Source organism: Mauremys reevesii, linkage group 6 (assembly GCF_016161935.1).
Source record: "Mauremys reevesii isolate NIE-2019 linkage group 6, ASM1616193v1, whole genome shotgun sequence".
NCBI lineage: Eukaryota > Metazoa > Chordata > Testudines > Geoemydidae > Mauremys > Mauremys reevesii.
This window is the reverse complement of record NC_052628.1, coordinates 122,095,679-122,112,411: the sequence shown is the minus strand read 5'-3', so window position 1 is coordinate 122,112,411 and position 16,733 is coordinate 122,095,679. Positions and strand designations below refer to the sequence as shown.

At 46.0% G+C, this 16,733-nt stretch overlaps 1 protein-coding gene across 1 annotated transcript in view; it reads right to left on the bottom strand.

The window, feature by feature from the left end:
• SHB (SH2 domain containing adaptor protein B) overlaps nt 1-16,733 on the bottom strand; it is a 139,527-nt gene that overhangs the window by 46,722 nt on the left and 76,072 nt on the right. Inside the window, 1 exon segment of the mRNA XM_039545616.1 lies at nt 6,373-6,588. Within this exon segment, the coding sequence (XP_039401550.1) occupies nt 6,373-6,588 (216 nt within the window).

The window sequence follows — 16,733 nt, the reverse complement described above, 5'->3', positions numbered from 1 at the left end:
AGGGGAAAGAGGTAATATGTTAAGGAGACCAACTATTTATTGTTTTGGTCAAATATAAGTCATTGATCTTATACTATATGCATAGACTATAAAGAGCACTCTCTAGTTTGACACACACACGTAAATTCAAGATTATTTTTTAATAAAGCCAGGGATAGTGTCTTTTCTAGTACTTGTGGCACCTTAGAGACTAACAAATTTATTGGAGCATAAGCTTTCATGGGCTACAGCCCACTTCATCAGATGCACAGACTATTCAGTAAGATGCATCCGATGAAGTGGCCTGTAGCCCACGAAAGCTTATGCTCCAATAAATTTGTTATTATCTAAGGTGCCACAAGTACACCTGTTCTTTTTGCGGATACAGACTAACACGGCTGCTACTCTGAAACCTGTATTTCTAGGTATTTTGTACTCCTAGTTCAAAAAAGTTTCAGTTTGTCCAAGTGTACTCAGGTGTAATCTCACTTTACATGGAAGTGGTGCGGTTTGTACACTCACACAGTAAGTATTTGATTTGCATTCTCAGAGTTGGACAAACAATGAAGTCTCTGTTTTAACAGTTCACATACGGCCTCAAAGAAAAACAGTGTTTGGGCAGGACACAAACAGCACCCTTGTGTGGGAAGCTCACAATAACTGATATTATTCTTTGTGGTTGGAAAATGATCAAAACTATGATGTGAGGAATGACAAGAACTTAACGCACAATGAGAAACGTGTGCACTGTGTTGCACAAGTATTACAGAAAATGATAAATGTCCCAAAGAATCCCGTCTTTAAATGTTGGTTATGTAAATGTATCTGTCATTTACTTGACACTTACACCTTATTTTTTTTAACACACCAGCATAGCACTTCCTTTCTTTAGAAAGGACTTTAGCACAGACAACACAACACACAGGCAGAGGAGCATGTGCAGCCCTGCCTACGGCTTGGGTAAGGCAGAAGGTCAGAGTGGATGATTCCATTTGGCCTTAAAAATTTATGTCCATGGAATTTTGCTACTCAGCTTTCATCTCTGCTAAGCTCCTGCGTTGCCCTGAAGAACTTCATCCGAAGTCTCCTAGCTAAATGAACGCTGACACACGGAAATGTGTCACCCTGGTGATCCTCGCTCAGCCGACTCCTCTATACTCCGGTCCTCGCTCACCCTTGGATTAACTGCCACCGGTGTAACCCAGGGCACAGGGCTCCAGCGAGTCAAGTCTGCCAAGAGAGGAGCGGCTGCAGCTCCAAGCACCTGGAGTACTTTCTCCACCAGAGGCCCACAGCAGGCCAGCACCGACCCAAGTGTGGGCCTGGCTGGACAACATGCTGAGGCACGGCCCTCCAGAAGCACTGAGGAGAGACTCCCAAATGATAATTAGAACTGCCCTCTCCACCCAGCCGGACTCCTAAGGGTGGGGTCTGTGGTGCAAACGCCACCCACCTTTTGCACCAGCAGGAGTAGATCAAGCCCCGCGAGTGCTGACCGCGTTGGGTGAACCGACGCACCAGCTCAGTGGGGCAAGATTGCGCCAACTCCCTGCCACTCCCGTACTGAGGGGGTATGTCTGGGTAACTGCCTGGAACCAACTGAGGGCTCGTCTCCACTTACATTTTATAGAGCTCTAACCTGCTGGCTCAGGTGGGTGAAACATCACCCCCCTGAGCTTGGCAAGTTTGGGCGCTTCAAAGCGCTAGTGTGGACAGGCTCCGAGCGCTGGGAGCCCTGGGAGCTGTTCCCCTCGTGGAGTGGATTACTAGGAGCACTGGGAGAGCTCGCTCCCTGCGCTTGCGTGTGACCACACACACACACTGCAAAGCGCTCCCGTGGCAGCGCTTTGAAGTGTCTAGACGGGCCCTTACCCCTGTGCACATTGTGAGCAGTAACAGCAGAACAATGAGTCTCTAGAGCGTCAGGAAGCTGCACGACAACTCACTGATTTGCTGTCTGCTTTTTCCTAGTTAATCTTTAACACCTCTTCGTGAGTAATGCAGCACCTACTCTGTCTGTTATGGAAATGTGCCCACCGCTCACCTACAGTGCAATAAAACCAATACACCTGCCATTCAATAACGCAGGCAGAGAGTCCAGATCCCAGCAAGTATCCTGAAGCCAGCCAGTCTGTTGGCATCACAAAATCCTGCAAGTGTTTTATCAGGCCAAGTGGAAACAACCCATTTCTGCCAGGTGCTGTATGAACAAAGAACACAAAGATGGTCCCTGCCCCAGGAGCTTACGGTCTCGTTCTACGATGATAATACAGATGAAAATATTGAACGCAACAAACAGGCGTATGTAGAGTCTACCAAATGGTTGGGATTTACAGTGTCTGCATCAGCAGGTCTTTAGTTAGGCGGGACCTAGGTACTGGCTTTGCTTTGCTTATGTTTTAAGCAGCCTGTTGCTCATGATAGAGGATCAGAAGGGTCCATTACTGGAGCCACAAGGTGCTACTGCAATACCAATAACAACAACGTAGAGTTCAATGAAACCAGGGCCAAAGGCACAACCCACTGACATCAATGGAAAGACTCCTAGAGATTTCAAAAGGGCTTTGGATCAGGCCCTAAATAAAAAGCTTGCCCTAGTCCAGGACATTCCTTAAAGTGCAATAATGAAGAAGCCACTACAAACAACCAAGCAACTCACTGGCTACTCATTTATTTGCTCTCAATGACTCTGATCTAAATTAGTCTATTGACAAGTTAAAAAATTCCCAACTCCACCCCAGCAACACACAATCTGGCCTGTAAAAATCAGGAAGTGTTTATGCCTCTTATCTCACCCTTGGGCTAGAGCCTGCCAGCAGAATTGTTCTGACAGTTCTATTCTAGCATACGCACCAGAACACAACCCGGTTTGCTCTCCAACAGCCATGCCAACGAGGGGGAAACAGTAGTTCCTCTCCTCCCCACTCCCTGCGACAGAAGAACTAACGCACTGTAGGAGCAGCTTGTTTGGGTGGGTGTGATCGAGACAGGCGGATGCACACACATTTCCGAGGGTGTACACTACAAGTGAGGGTGTACATTACAGCCAGTCATTAGGCTTGAAAAAACCATATCAAATAGAAAAAACAACAAAACACAGAAAGGCGGCAAAGAGGCAGAAAGGTGGTGTCTGCCCACCTAACCTGGCACTGACAATCCCAGACAGCCAAACGGCGCTATGCTATGGGGCAGGACAGCTCATGCCACGTGCTTCTCCACGATGTCTGACGTACCCTTCCACCATCCTGTTACACATGGAAGAAGGGTAGTAATGATCTTTTTAGGGAAAGGTATGGTACTCAAGTAACAGCCCCTGGAGGCTGAATGTCTATTAAGCCACAGAAAAACTTCCCCAAGATTGAGTCACTTGGTGGAGGTGATATGGGAGATTATCAGCTGCTTCTTTAAAATTAATCTAGCGCTTACTAGTGCCCAGCTGAATGGTCTTCCTCCTCCTGCAGAGCAGAGAATGGCGCTCTCGGGTCGAACTGCATTCCACGCCCTGGCTGGCTCTGCAATGTGAATAGCAAGCACATTGCAGAACCCACCTGGTGATGCAATTCTGGACAGACTGTGCCGTTCATTACCTCGACTGGAGTGTGAGTTTTACAGTCTGGTAGGAACGGACGTGGAAATGGCTGACATGCAAGACCCCTGCTGACTGGAGCCAAGGTGGCCCGTAAGGCTGATTAAACCCACAACATCCTTCTGTTCCTATTGAGACGCTATGTCATTTCACTTCACGAGCAGCGCAGGCTGCAGCTCTGTGAAATCAGACCCTTAGGATCTGCTCTCTGTGGCTGATACTCACCAAAAGCCAAATGCTACTAATCTTTTACGGCATCCTGGGAATTTAAACAAGTGACTGCTCTCGCCTAGCCATCCAGGGAATTACACTGATGGTCAAGGTTACCGGAGAGACTGGAGAGCCTGTTCACAAACCCAACACCCTCCTGCCCAGCCGCCAAACAAACATGCCAAAAGAAAAGGAGCGAGTCAGCATACCAAGCGCACTGCTGAGCAGCCTCACAACGTGACAGAAATAGCACAGATTGCAGGGAATGCCAATTATAGGTTTAGATCCTGAAAGCACCTATTGCCATGTACTGTGCAACTGAAGCTAATAGAGCTACACCTGATCAGCTACACCCCAGAGCGTTGGCAGAATATTGCCGTTAATTTGGAAACCTACATCAATGTATTCTTACTAGGCAGTTCATATAAAGCAAAGATTCCCTTACAAAGACCAGGTTTATTTTAGAGCCTTAGTACAGTCAAGGAACTCCTGTTGTCAGGTACTTCAAAAGCTTTCCCAAAGTACAACTATTTGGTCATCCCTCTCTCAGGATTGTTCCCAGCTGAATCAAGTTTTCCTTGATCACTGGTGTGTTATTCAAACACGAAATAAAAATGGAGATGCTTGCACCCTGGTAACACCAATGCTTGATCATGTGAGTTTGCATTCACATGTATGCAACAGTTTCACACAAGAGGAAGGCTGAATGCAAACCTCCATAGATAAACAGATACACCAGATGCCACTATTTCAAATGCCCCATTGGGCGAAGCACCAAGTCTCTTGGTGCATTTTCAGTTCCATTTTAGAAAACCTTTGGGACAGGTCATGACCATGGGGCTAAGTGAGAAAATTCACCTCTAGAAAGGAAGAGAAGATGGAGACGCATGTACGCGTACTAGGGTTTGATCTGCTAACCAGTCTTTCCAAACGGCTGATGCAAAGATCACGTAACTCAAGTGGCGAATTGTACAGTCACAGAAAGAGGGAACAAATGCTCCTCGCGCCTCCTTTGCTTTAAAAAACCATATTTGTTTCTGTATAAGATGTGCGAGAAGTGGTTCTCTCTTTTCATACATTAAGCAACTATTAACAAATTTAGCTCAACATCACCCTCTCGCTCCGTATTCTGCTGTTAGCTTGGTCAAATAGCAGAACAATCGTTTTCTCACTGCATATTTCAACTCCTACCCTAAACTAGAATATTGTTGCCATTCTGCTGAGCAGAGATTGGTGCTTTGCAGGGGCATTTCCCATTGGAGGAAAAGTCACTCATGGGGAGGAGAGTTTTTTAAGTGTAACTTATTTTGTTTTCACCCCGCTTCTCAAAGAGGTGGTCACCCACAGCGAGCAGGCAAGCCGCTCTTCTCAGAACTCTCAGCTCCAGCGCCAATGGCAAGTCCTCAGGGAGCCACTCTGCCTCAAGAATGGGCACTAATTAGCAAAGAGCAGAAATTCTTCATGTTTGCAACAGCTCTCCCAAAAAGAAACTGCATCACAAAACTCGCAGCATTTATTCAAAGACTGTACCCTGCCCGCTTGAAGAAAGCACATGAATGACTAAGTAACAGAGGCACCTGATAATTCCCACCACAGTAGGTATGGCCATGAAAAAATCACTACCTTGTCAGCCCCCCAATTCCTAGTCCAGCTCCACTGTGTCCATTTAACCTCAACAGAAAACATAGGAGTTTTATGGCTATATATTATTCTAGAGAATTAGCATGCTATAGCCGGTATTATGATGCTCAGAACAGGTGCTGGAAACTCACCTTATTCCAGAACAGTAAAAGCTTCCTTAAATGAGTCAGATCTTCAAGCATTAATTACTCCCTGACTCAGAACCCTCCACCATCTTTCCTTTTGGATGTGGAGGCTCCAGAGACCTTAGCATAGCAGATTAAAGCATCATTCCGGCCCACCCCACACCCTGCGAGCGGTGAGATGGAGGCAGTTTGCCTGTCTGAAGCAGAATACCGCCACTGGCTCTACGTGGACACCACGCCTGGAGCACGGGAGATGGACGTACAGAAGTGACTGTCTGGATACAATGGTTTTGCGAACGGTGAGTTTTGAGGTGGGCTAATGTAATAGTGCAAGGAGGTGAATTTAAGACCAAGCTATGCAGGTTACTCATGTGCACATCAGCAGGCTTGACTCAAATGAATACATTTATTCACTGTAACAACTACTGAAAAGTTGTTTTAATACAATGAGCTTTTCTGCTTGCCATGCACATCTAAGTAGCGAGCTTTATGGAGCCATCTGAGGTGTATCTTAAGGAACAATACTTCTCAGCAGTTCCACAGTGCTGCAGTAAGTGCAATGGGTTATTCACCTCGAGCATCTGAGACGATTATACCAGAGACCGGACCCATCGTGGACTTTCTTTGCAAGATCTATGCTGGAATTCTGACAAGTGTATTGTTTCTTATATTGATGGAAGGAAAAAAAAATCTCAAAATGACGTAACTTTTTCTTTAAAAAGCCCTTAAAAATGGACAAAAAAATTCAGGACACTGAGCCCTCCTCACTCTGGGCATGAGTGCTGCACCTGCAGGAGACACAATGGTGTGGACCAGCTCCAGGATTCCTACCTGCCAAGGCTGGGATTGTGACTTTGTTCCACTCCCAGGGCTGATCGTATTCATCCGCGGGCCTGTCGTCATCCTGTGGCAGCTTGCTCTCTCGCAAGCGCTGGCTCACCAGGCTGTCAGTGTCCGACTCCACACCATTGCCTTCTGGTTCATAGGGCGTGTCATAGAGCTGAATGCCTTTCTGCTGGGACTTCACGCTTTCTTGCCTTTGAAATTCTGTAGCAAAGAGAGAAAATAATTGTGTTAGGCTGACCGCTGACGATACCTATCTATTGAACAACTGCATAGCATTAAACACAGGTGAAAACGTTGCTGCAGACAGCAAGCCGTTTAAAGGCTTCCATATTTATTTCTCTTTTAGGTAACTGACATGAAACAGACCCAGGTCTCTGTCATCAATATTTTGCATGAAGTAAAGATAGCCACCTGACAAATGATTTCTCCTACTGCCCAGCTGATGATAAAAATACTGGAGGGGAGATAAGTGCCGACCAGATCACAGGAACTATGCAGCACTTTGATGAGCAGCACTTCAAATGGGTCTGGTTGTATCGGAGTTCACCATTATTCCCAATGTCATTTTCACACATGGCAGCACCCATACGCAGTCACAGAAACAGAGAGGTCTTCATGATCACAGAAAGATGTAAAGAGAGGCATTTAGGCAGCTACGTCGGATGGATGCCAATGTGTCTGTTTTATTTGTCGGATCACTACTGAAAAACATGCCAACACTACACAGGAAAATAGTAATGCTGATATAAATAATGGGCCTGGGCGTCTACTGGGCTAGTCCAGTTTCAGCAGAGTATAATCCGGGAGTTAACGCCGCCATGGACCTGCAGTAACAGTGGTGAATCACACCCCTAATGTTACAACACCTCGCTTCCACATAGCGCTTTCCATCCAGAGCTCTCCAAGCACTCTACAAAGGCAGTCACTTATCATTAACTGCATTTTACAGCTGGGGAAATGGAGGCACAGGGAAGGACAGTGTCTTGTCCCAGGTCCCCCCACAGCAGCGGAGCCAGGGTCAGAACCCAGTCCAGTTTCTATCCACTGGGCCACACTGCCAAGATACAGTCTACCAGTTACATGCATGACTACTAAGCAGCAGCATTACAATAGTATTTCTTTAAACTAGGAAACAGCAGTTGAAGTACTCAAATACACAAAGCCCATCCCTGCCTCCAACACTGCAGAACATTCCCAGACCAAATTGATGGCTGCTGTTTTCCATGAGGGCCACCATTATACTCAAGAGATGAGATCTGGGACAGACCAGGATGGTTACGCTATTTCCGTCCTAGGGGAATACAGCAGACCAACCTCATGCAGCAGTCGTTCAAAGGGAGAGCTTTTAAGGCTCAAATGGGAATTTGGCACCTTGCGCCCCCTGCAAAGCCAATGAGAGTTGGACACATGACACCCATTTCTGCCCGTCAAAGTCTTCCCTGAAGTCCTTCTGAGAAATTCATTTTAGAGGGAAAAAAACCTCTCCAGAGAAGTCTGACTAGGGCAAACAGTACTGTCGAATACAGCACGTGTCTTACAGGACCCACTGGCGAGGCTTCTTGCAAAGGGCATCCCCGGCGACCGGAGCATTCGCAGTGTGGGAGTACACAGTGTGCATCAGCTCTTCCAAATTTAAGAGAGCTGGCAGCCTTTAAATTTGACTTTTCCTGTAGTACATGGACAACAACAAGTCAGCTCTACTGCAGTGAAAAGCAAGAGCACATTGGGGAAGAGTTTTTGGAAATGAAAAGACTCGTCTCCCACCGAAAGCCTCTCCTGCCTGACTACAAAGACGGCTTGCGGGGGAAGTATTCTGATCTGTGCATTTTACTGCCCATGCCTTTAAAATGTCCATATTGCCACCAACACATCCTGCTCCCAGCTTGCCAAGGGTCCGATCTAAAGCTACGTGTACTGCAGGGAGAGCAGTGTCCTGGACAGCGGCGAGGATGAGTCTCCTCTGCCCTGCCTGGGATTCAAGAGTTTAACTGCAGCTGTGGGCCCCACCTCTGTTGGACCAGATGTATCTGGAAAAGGGAAAGGTCAAACAGGAGGCCCCAAGAAGCCGCCTGCAAGCTCTGCAGAACCAGCTCCCGTGCAGCAGCAGTAGCCATCGTGTTCAAAGCCGGACATTCACTTTCCTACTAGACCAAACAGATCTCGAGTACTTGGTAAAGACCACAATACCCTGAGCAGGAATCACCAATAGCAAACACCGCCACAACAGAAGAGCCCTGTAGAGTTACTCATTTGGGAAAGGTTAACCTGGCCTCTCCAAGAAGACGACCTACCAGTGAGAGTAATTAACCGCTGGAAGAATTTGCCCATGGTGATGGTGGATTCTCCATGACCGGCAAGTTGTAAATCAAGATGGGATATTTTTCTAGAAGATCTGCTCTGGGAACGATTGTGGGGCAGGTCTCTGGCCTGTGTTATACAGGAGGCCAGACTAACTCGGGGTTTCTCAACCTTTTTCTTTGAGCCCCCCCCCCCCCCCCGCCCCAACGCACATGCTATAAAAACTCCACGGCCCACCTGTGCCACAACAACTAGTTTTCTGCATATGAAAGCCAGGACTGGCATTAGGGGGTAGCAACTGCCTGGGGCCCCACCACCACAGGTGCCCCCAACAAAGCTAAGTTGCTCAAGCTTCGACTTCAATCCCAGATGGCAGGTCTCGGGTCCCCGGGCTTCAGCCCCACACAGCAGGGCCCCAGCTTTCTGCTCTGGGCCCCAGCGAGTCCAACACTGGCCCTGCTTGGTGGACCCCTGAAACCTGCTCGCAGCCCTCCAGGGGGCCCCGGAGCCCTGGTGGAGAACCACTGGACTAACCGATCTCAACGATGCCCTCTGGCCTTGGAATCCATGGACACGTAAAACACCATCATGAACCCACATGAATCACCATCAGGCGTCGCAGAATTCCATTTTATTTATTATCTGTAAACATTTATTTTAAATGGATGTTTATTTCAAAGCATTTTTCTCAGCTGCAGAACATTACGGGGGCAGGGCCGGTCAGACAATTATTTAATGACAGGGGATGCTGAGATTCAAAAAATTAAAGCTTTCTAATTGTAAAACACAAGTTATTAACAATGCATCAAAACAGAGAGCATAAATATCCTGACATCAAACTCTCAAATGCTCAAGCAACGTTTTTCTGACTTTGCCTATCTGTAAATTTTAATGGTTATTCATGGAAATGTGTGTGCGCATGTGCTGAAATCAATGCTTATCAACATTTACTGATAAAAATTTAATCCTCCAAAGCCCAGTCATAATTTTGGATTTCACTAAAGAAAAATGATTTTTAATAGAGCAACAAAGACCTGCTATCACCACCACCTTAACTGCATAATCCAATTTTCTTCCATACAAAAAGAAAATGGATTAAGAGTTAATTGTTAAAAACAATACTTCTGATTATTCATTTTGAACAACTTCACTGCTGGGCAGAAGCTTTTCCAATGTTAACTTATACATTAAAGATGCAAATAAACCCGCAGAAAATCATATTGAAGTCTGCTAATGCATCTAAACTACACAGTTCCAGATAATTCACAGCCATGGATTTCAGACTATACTCCCACCTTTGTAACAGCAACAATGCCTAGAAAACAGTTGTTATCTGACTAGCTCTTCTACAGCATCTTAAGTGTATGAGAAAAGTGTCGTTCCACATCATTAGTGCTTGCACATAGTGAGATACAGGGAATCTTCAGTGCCTATATTGAAAGTGTGTCTTTGTAAGAGAATTTTGCTCCGGGGTGGAATTCTACATTAAAAAAACTCTCCCTGTCAAAGATCACATAGCATATAGCTGGGTGCAGCCTATTAATACCCTCCTGACTCTTGCTGGATCAGAACTACAAGCATCTCATCCCCTTTAAATCACAGCCATATTTAGCATCTCTGGCAGTTTACTAAAATGTGAAATGTGTTTTGTGTTCAAAGAATACAAAGGACAATCTTCCTAAAACCAAGAGGCCAGAGCTAACAACGATCGGTACCTGCGTTTGCGCTGCAGACACCATTGACCCCGCAGGAACCCATGAAAGGCAGGAGCCAGCAATCATATGTTTTAAGTCACAAGTTATTTTTACAAAGCATCAACAAATTCATAGAAAAATGACCTTTAATAAAGGATGTGGCAGGTTGCTATTTCATGCCTTCTAGTCAGAGAACATGAGCATGAAACAGACGTGTCTGAACCCTGAAGTAGAAAGGTTTTCCATGTGAAGCCAGGCTCTAAGGCAAGCAGAGAAATATTAAGATCCCTTTAATTTGTTTGAATTTCAATCTTTAATTAACATGTCAAACGACTATTTACACAAGAACGTAATTTGTCTCAGTTAAATCACACGCACTTTCCCCGTCAGCAGCAGGCTGAACTGAGAAGCTGCTGCACAAGCAGTGACAGTGTGATGTGTGCTGACAGCACAGCCAGGACCGGAATACTTAAGCATTAGCTATTTGTAGGAGATAGAACATTTGTGCTGGGGCACTTTTTATGGATTTTCATGAAAGCTGTAATCACTACAGCTCTGAGCGCTAAAATAATTCTTCGAATGACCAAGGAATCTGAAAGTGTGTTAATTCCACTTTCTTGAAGTCTGGCTTTGAGGATTACAAGGCCATGGGTCTTTTCATTCAAATAGAATGAAGAGCAATCAAGAATGCATTGAACAAAAGGCTGCTAAAGCTTTATATAGACTATTTTCTGCTTTCTTTGAAGACCAAATTTTAATGCCCTGATTTCCTCATTTATTAATTTTATCCTTTGATCTCAATGCTGAAGTGCATTTTTCTAGAATTATGCTTATTAAGCTAATAAAATTCAACAGCAGTACAGAGAATTGAAGTTTCCTTGGAAGACATTTACTGTCATTTTTGTTGCTAGCAGGTTGAAAGTCACCACAATGAGAAGAATAAACTTACCTCCTATTCTTATTCTCTGCAGTTAGTGGTTGTAACAGAGCCCTGCTCCAGGTTTTCAGTCTCCTGTGTGAAATTCAGAGGCTGACTAGCAAGCTAAAAGAATTCAGAACTTTTGGAGGGGGTCAGATTATGTGACCCAAAGGCTGAGCTAAAATCTTATGACTTCCAAATGCCAAAGAAACACGCATACAATATAGAGAGCTACGACTATCAAGGGGAAGCAGATAACCACTGTAGCAGTTACACTAGTGCTAAATTGCTCTTAAACTTTTCAGTAACCTAAATTACTAAACAACTTAAATATTTGCAGCATTTCCATGGTACCCTCTTACTTGAGGGAATATCTTTGGGAAGCAGCAGAAATCCTGCAAACACAGAAGTAACATTATCTAAAGAAAACTGGAAAGTGGTGTTTGTTTTGGAGACCGGCACTGTGCCTTCTGAGAACAAGACTGATTGATGAACATCTCCTCCTCCTCCAAAGTAAATGCAGTAGATGATAAAGCTATTTTTCCGGAATCTCTCACTGAAAATAACAGACCTGGAAATTGAAAATGATCAGATCAAAAAATGTAGCCCCATCCCCAATCTAAACATATTTGTTTCCAGTTGTGGATAGAGAAAACAACTTCCCTTCTCCCCCAAGCCAAGTATTTCCATAATGTAACTACTAAATAGAGTTCTAGCTCAATCTAGCCTGATACACTGCTACAAAACATTAATTAAAACCCTTGGAAATATCCCAAGTTTACGTCTGATTGAAACACAAGTCAAGGAAATTTTTCTTTTTATATTTCTAACACAATGAAATACAGATTAAGGTGCAATTCAGTATTTTATGTAAATATTTGTACTAGAAACACAGTATATAAAAAAAAAGTTACCCTGAAGTCAAGGAAATGCTTATCGGCACTTAACTGGCAAAAGACGAACAGCTGTCTGCTGGTGCTACTCTCCAAGTACCAGCATCTGCACTGAGTGGTTCTATGCAATAAACATCCTGTCGTGTCTTTAATGAATCTTGATGCCTTAAAAATATCACATCTGGACTATGCTTGCATCAAAGGATGAACCTGCCAGGACTGCGAATTCTCGGATCCATGATGCACATTGTGTCACCTTTAGACTGAAGCTATATCTCCATGCACAACATGTTGGTGTCCTGATAATGCGGCACCTATGCCACAATGGCCTATTACATTGGTGCTTCAATGTTACTCCCATTGGTCACAACAGACATTGACAGCATTGTGACACATCACCCTGTTGGGTCTCAGGCTACCCTGAATGCCCCAAAGGAGAGCGGGGGTGGAGGGTGGGGTGGGAAGAGGAGGGAAATGGACACACCCAATTGTGGGGAGGAGAGAGGATGACAAGTGGTTAGGTGCCTTGCCACCTTTGGCACGGCTGACTAATGGGAAAACATACAAAAACAGCCAAGCACTTCAGCTCCCAAACAGCATCAGCAGGTGGTCAGCCCCACACTGAGATACAGCCACAGCAGCACCATCAACCAACGAGCTGCGCCAAGAGGATCCCAGAACAGAACAAGCTTTCAGAGGATAAAGGTGGATAGAAAGCTGGCTAGATCATCAGGCTCAACAGGTAGTGATCAATGACTCCATGTCTAGTTGGCAGCCGGTATCAAGCAGAGTGCCCCAAGGGTCGGTCCTGGGGCTGGTTTTGTTCAATATTGTCCTTAATGATCTGAAGGATGGCGTGGACTGCACCCTCAGCAAGTTTGCAGATGACACTAAACTGGGGGAAGTGGTAGATACGCTGGAGGGTAGGGATAGGATACAGCGGGACCTGGACAAATTAGAGGATTGGGGCAAAAGAAATCTGATGAGGTTCAACAAGGACAAGTGCAGAGTCCGGCACTTAGGATGGAAGAATCCCATGCATTGCTACAGACTAGGGACCGAATGGCTGGGCAGGTTACAGTGAACGAGAAGCTGGATATGAGTCAACAGTGTGCCCTTGTTGCCAAGAAGGCTAACTGCATTTTGGACTGTATAGGTAGGAGCATTGCCAGCTGATCGAGGGACGTGATCATTCCCCTCTATTCAGCATTGGTGAGGCTTCATCTGGAGTACTGTGTCCAGTTTTGGGCCCCAAACTACAAGGAGGATGTGGATAAATTGGAAAGAGTCCAGCAGAGGGCAACAAAAATTATTAGGAGTGTGGAAGAAAACAATGTCCTCATTCTGAATTTGAAGCAACAAGCCAGAGGCAGCTTTATTATGAGCAATTGCAATATGCACGGGAGAGTACACACAGGCAGGTGTTCTCCTCCCTAGGCAGGTCTCCATTAGATAAACAATTAAGGCAAGCATTTATACCTTTTGTTACAGACAATAATGATCAACAATCGCATGTTTATACATATTCCTTCTGATATCTTACTTTTCTCAGCAGTTCCTGCTACAGTCTGTATTCCATTCTTATCTAACACAAGGTCAAAACCCAGCATCTCTTCCAGTTTTTTGTTCCACTGGCTTTCCACTTGCCCAGGCCCTGCCTGAAATCTCGCATTATTAGAACTAGTGTTAGCCTGACTCTTGCTCTATTCTTAGAGACTAAAATGTCTACGTTAAAATTCCCTTTATCCTTTTCTCTGCTTCCACAGGGGGCTGGAGCACATGACTTATGAGGAGAGGCTGAGGGAACTGGGATCATTTAGTCAGCAGAAGAGAAAAATGAGTGGGGATTTGATAGCTGCTTTCAACTACCTGAAGGGGAGTTCCAAAGAGGGTGGAGCTCAGCTATTCTCAGTGGTACCAGATGACAGAACAAGGAGTAATGGTCTCAAGTTGCAGTGGGGGAGGTTTAGGTTGGATATTAGGAAAAACTTTTTCACTAGGAGGGTGGTGAAGCGCTGGAATGGAGGTTACCTAGGGGAGGTGGTGGAATCTCCTTCCTTAGAGGTTTTTAAGGTCAGGCTTGACAAAGTCCTGGCTGGGATGATTTAGTTGGGGTTGGTCCTGCTTGGAGCAGGGGGTTGAACTAGATGACCTCCTGAGGTCCCTTCCAACCATGACATTCTATGATTTTGGCTGCCTCTAGGAAACATTGCAGATCTTTCCTCTTCCAAATTAGGAAAAGCACCGAGTTACATGGGCTCTCCTTCTGCCGAAAAAATCCAGCAAACCTAGCCCTCAGAACAAGTCAACCCAAAAAGCTCAATACAATCAAATACAATTGAAAGAAAGTCCCACATCCCAAGCAGAGTTTTACTGCAAAAGGGAGAAGTGCCAGACACTCCACTAGGGACTTCGCTATTGCTCCCGATTTTACACGGAAGGGGCTTAGATACTGTGGTGATGGGCAGCAGCAGCAACCCCCTCAGCCTGTTATGAACATTCTCCATCTCAAACAGAGCTACTCAGAGACCTACTGGGCTATGCCAAAGGCCGCTCTCTGCCCCTGTCCCTGCCTCTCATGTGTGCTTACGCTACAGCCTTTCAGCCAGCTCGGGACATGCGTCAGCCCGCTGGTGCTGCGCGGGTTAGCTAAAGGCTTTGCATGGCTCTTTTCCAGTTTGGGTGAAAAGAGGCAAGGGCCCAGGGGTGGAAGCCTCCCTCCAACCCTACCTGACTTACACTGCCCAGCAGGCCCTGCCAGAGGGAGGGTGGGAGCCACTGGACTGTACAGCAGACACTTAGTTTGCAGCCTCCTTAGGTGGCACGACCAATGTATTGGTTTCAGATGCTTCTATTTCCTCAAGCAAATGCTTTCATCGGAGCACAGCACCAGATTGGCAAGTGCTCCAGAATGTGAGCTGATCAGCCAAGCACTCCTCAATGAAAGCTTCACCCCACACACATTACATTACAATACACTAAATGTTTATTGAAGAGAGAGGCGAATCGCTCCATCAAAGGGTTTGCAAGGTAAAACTGTTCCCCCCTTTCCGTGTATTTATTTTGCAGCGATCATTCCAAAAAAAAAAAAAAAAAAAAAAGACGACACACTTCAGGCAAAACTGTGTTAACTCCACAGCAAGCAAAGAGCCAGTCTTTACAAGGGGTGTGGCATTGGAGCTGCAGAGCCTATTGGACTCTATTCTACCTCCAGCGCCCGTACATCACTCTTATAAACAAGAACAGCTGGCCCATGCACTGCATGGGGAGGAAAGACCCCTGAGGGTTTAGCTTCAAATGCCAAATGTTGGGAAGGGTAACATGGCGAATTAAAATATATTTAAACAATCACCAAACCATGAGTGCAAGTGGCTAGCCTTCAGGCTAAAGAATGCCCTGGAATTTTACATCCAGAATTCTCCCCAGGGCCAAGATTGCAAAGGGGAAAAGCCAGGGGGGCAGACTGCCAGAGAGCCAGTTCTGCCTCCCTGACTGTCTGGGTCCAGCTGCACCAGGCCTGACAGCTGACTCCAGGGGAGTGCTGGACAGGGGTGAAAGTAACTAAAAGGACTTACCGGTACGCCGGAGTCCTGAGCGTGGCGTGGCCCTGGGCCCTGCCACCGCTGGGGTAGTGGCAGCAGGGCTCCAGCGGGGATTTAAAGGGTCCAGCGGCTGGAGCCCCGGGACCTTTAAATCACCACTGGAGAAGCCGGTCCAGTCCGGCACGGCATACCGGCTTACTTTCACCTCTGCTGCTGGAGTGCACCAGGCTCCAGCCACGGCACATTTTTAAACTGGAGGTGCTGGTGGGAGGGGTGGGGAATGTCTGCCGTGGTGGTTTAAAGCTGCCAGGGACCCCGACATACATGGGGCAATGAATCCCCTGTTGAGGAGACGTGGACGCGTCTCACTCCCTTTGCACTGTAGGTGCCCCAGTCTGTCTCCGTATTTCCAGAGCTGTGTTGGTCCCCAGATATTAGAGGGACAAGGTGGGTGAGGGAGTGCCTTTTATTGGACCAACTTCCGCTGGTGAAAGAGACAAGCTTTCAAGCCACACAGAGCTCTTCTTCAGCTCCTACGTGTCCAGGCTTCTGCCACAGCCTAAGTATGTTTGTAACCTGTGTAAAAAAGTAATCAATCATGTGGCTAGTTCTAGTCCTGCCATCCCACATTGCTATAATGTGTTGTACCACATTTTATATGCTGAGACTCCCCAACATCCGTGACGGAAATGCCTGCCTAAGACACTGCTTTATCAATCAGACAGCACACAGTCACTTTCGCATGCATCACTGAGAAATCAGAGATACAGGGTAGCGAAACACAGACACATTAACCAGCAGACTAATCAGCTGTGGCGTGACAAATCTGCTCTGACTCAACAGTTGTGTCAGATTCTGAAGTGTACTGACCCAAATAGATCAGCTGTAAGTAAGACAAATAGACCCATCCATTTCCGGCCACAGATTCCCACATTAGTGCATAGTTCAAAGCCCAACCCTATCTGTTCTATTGCAATTATTCAGCTGGTTTCCCAAAAAC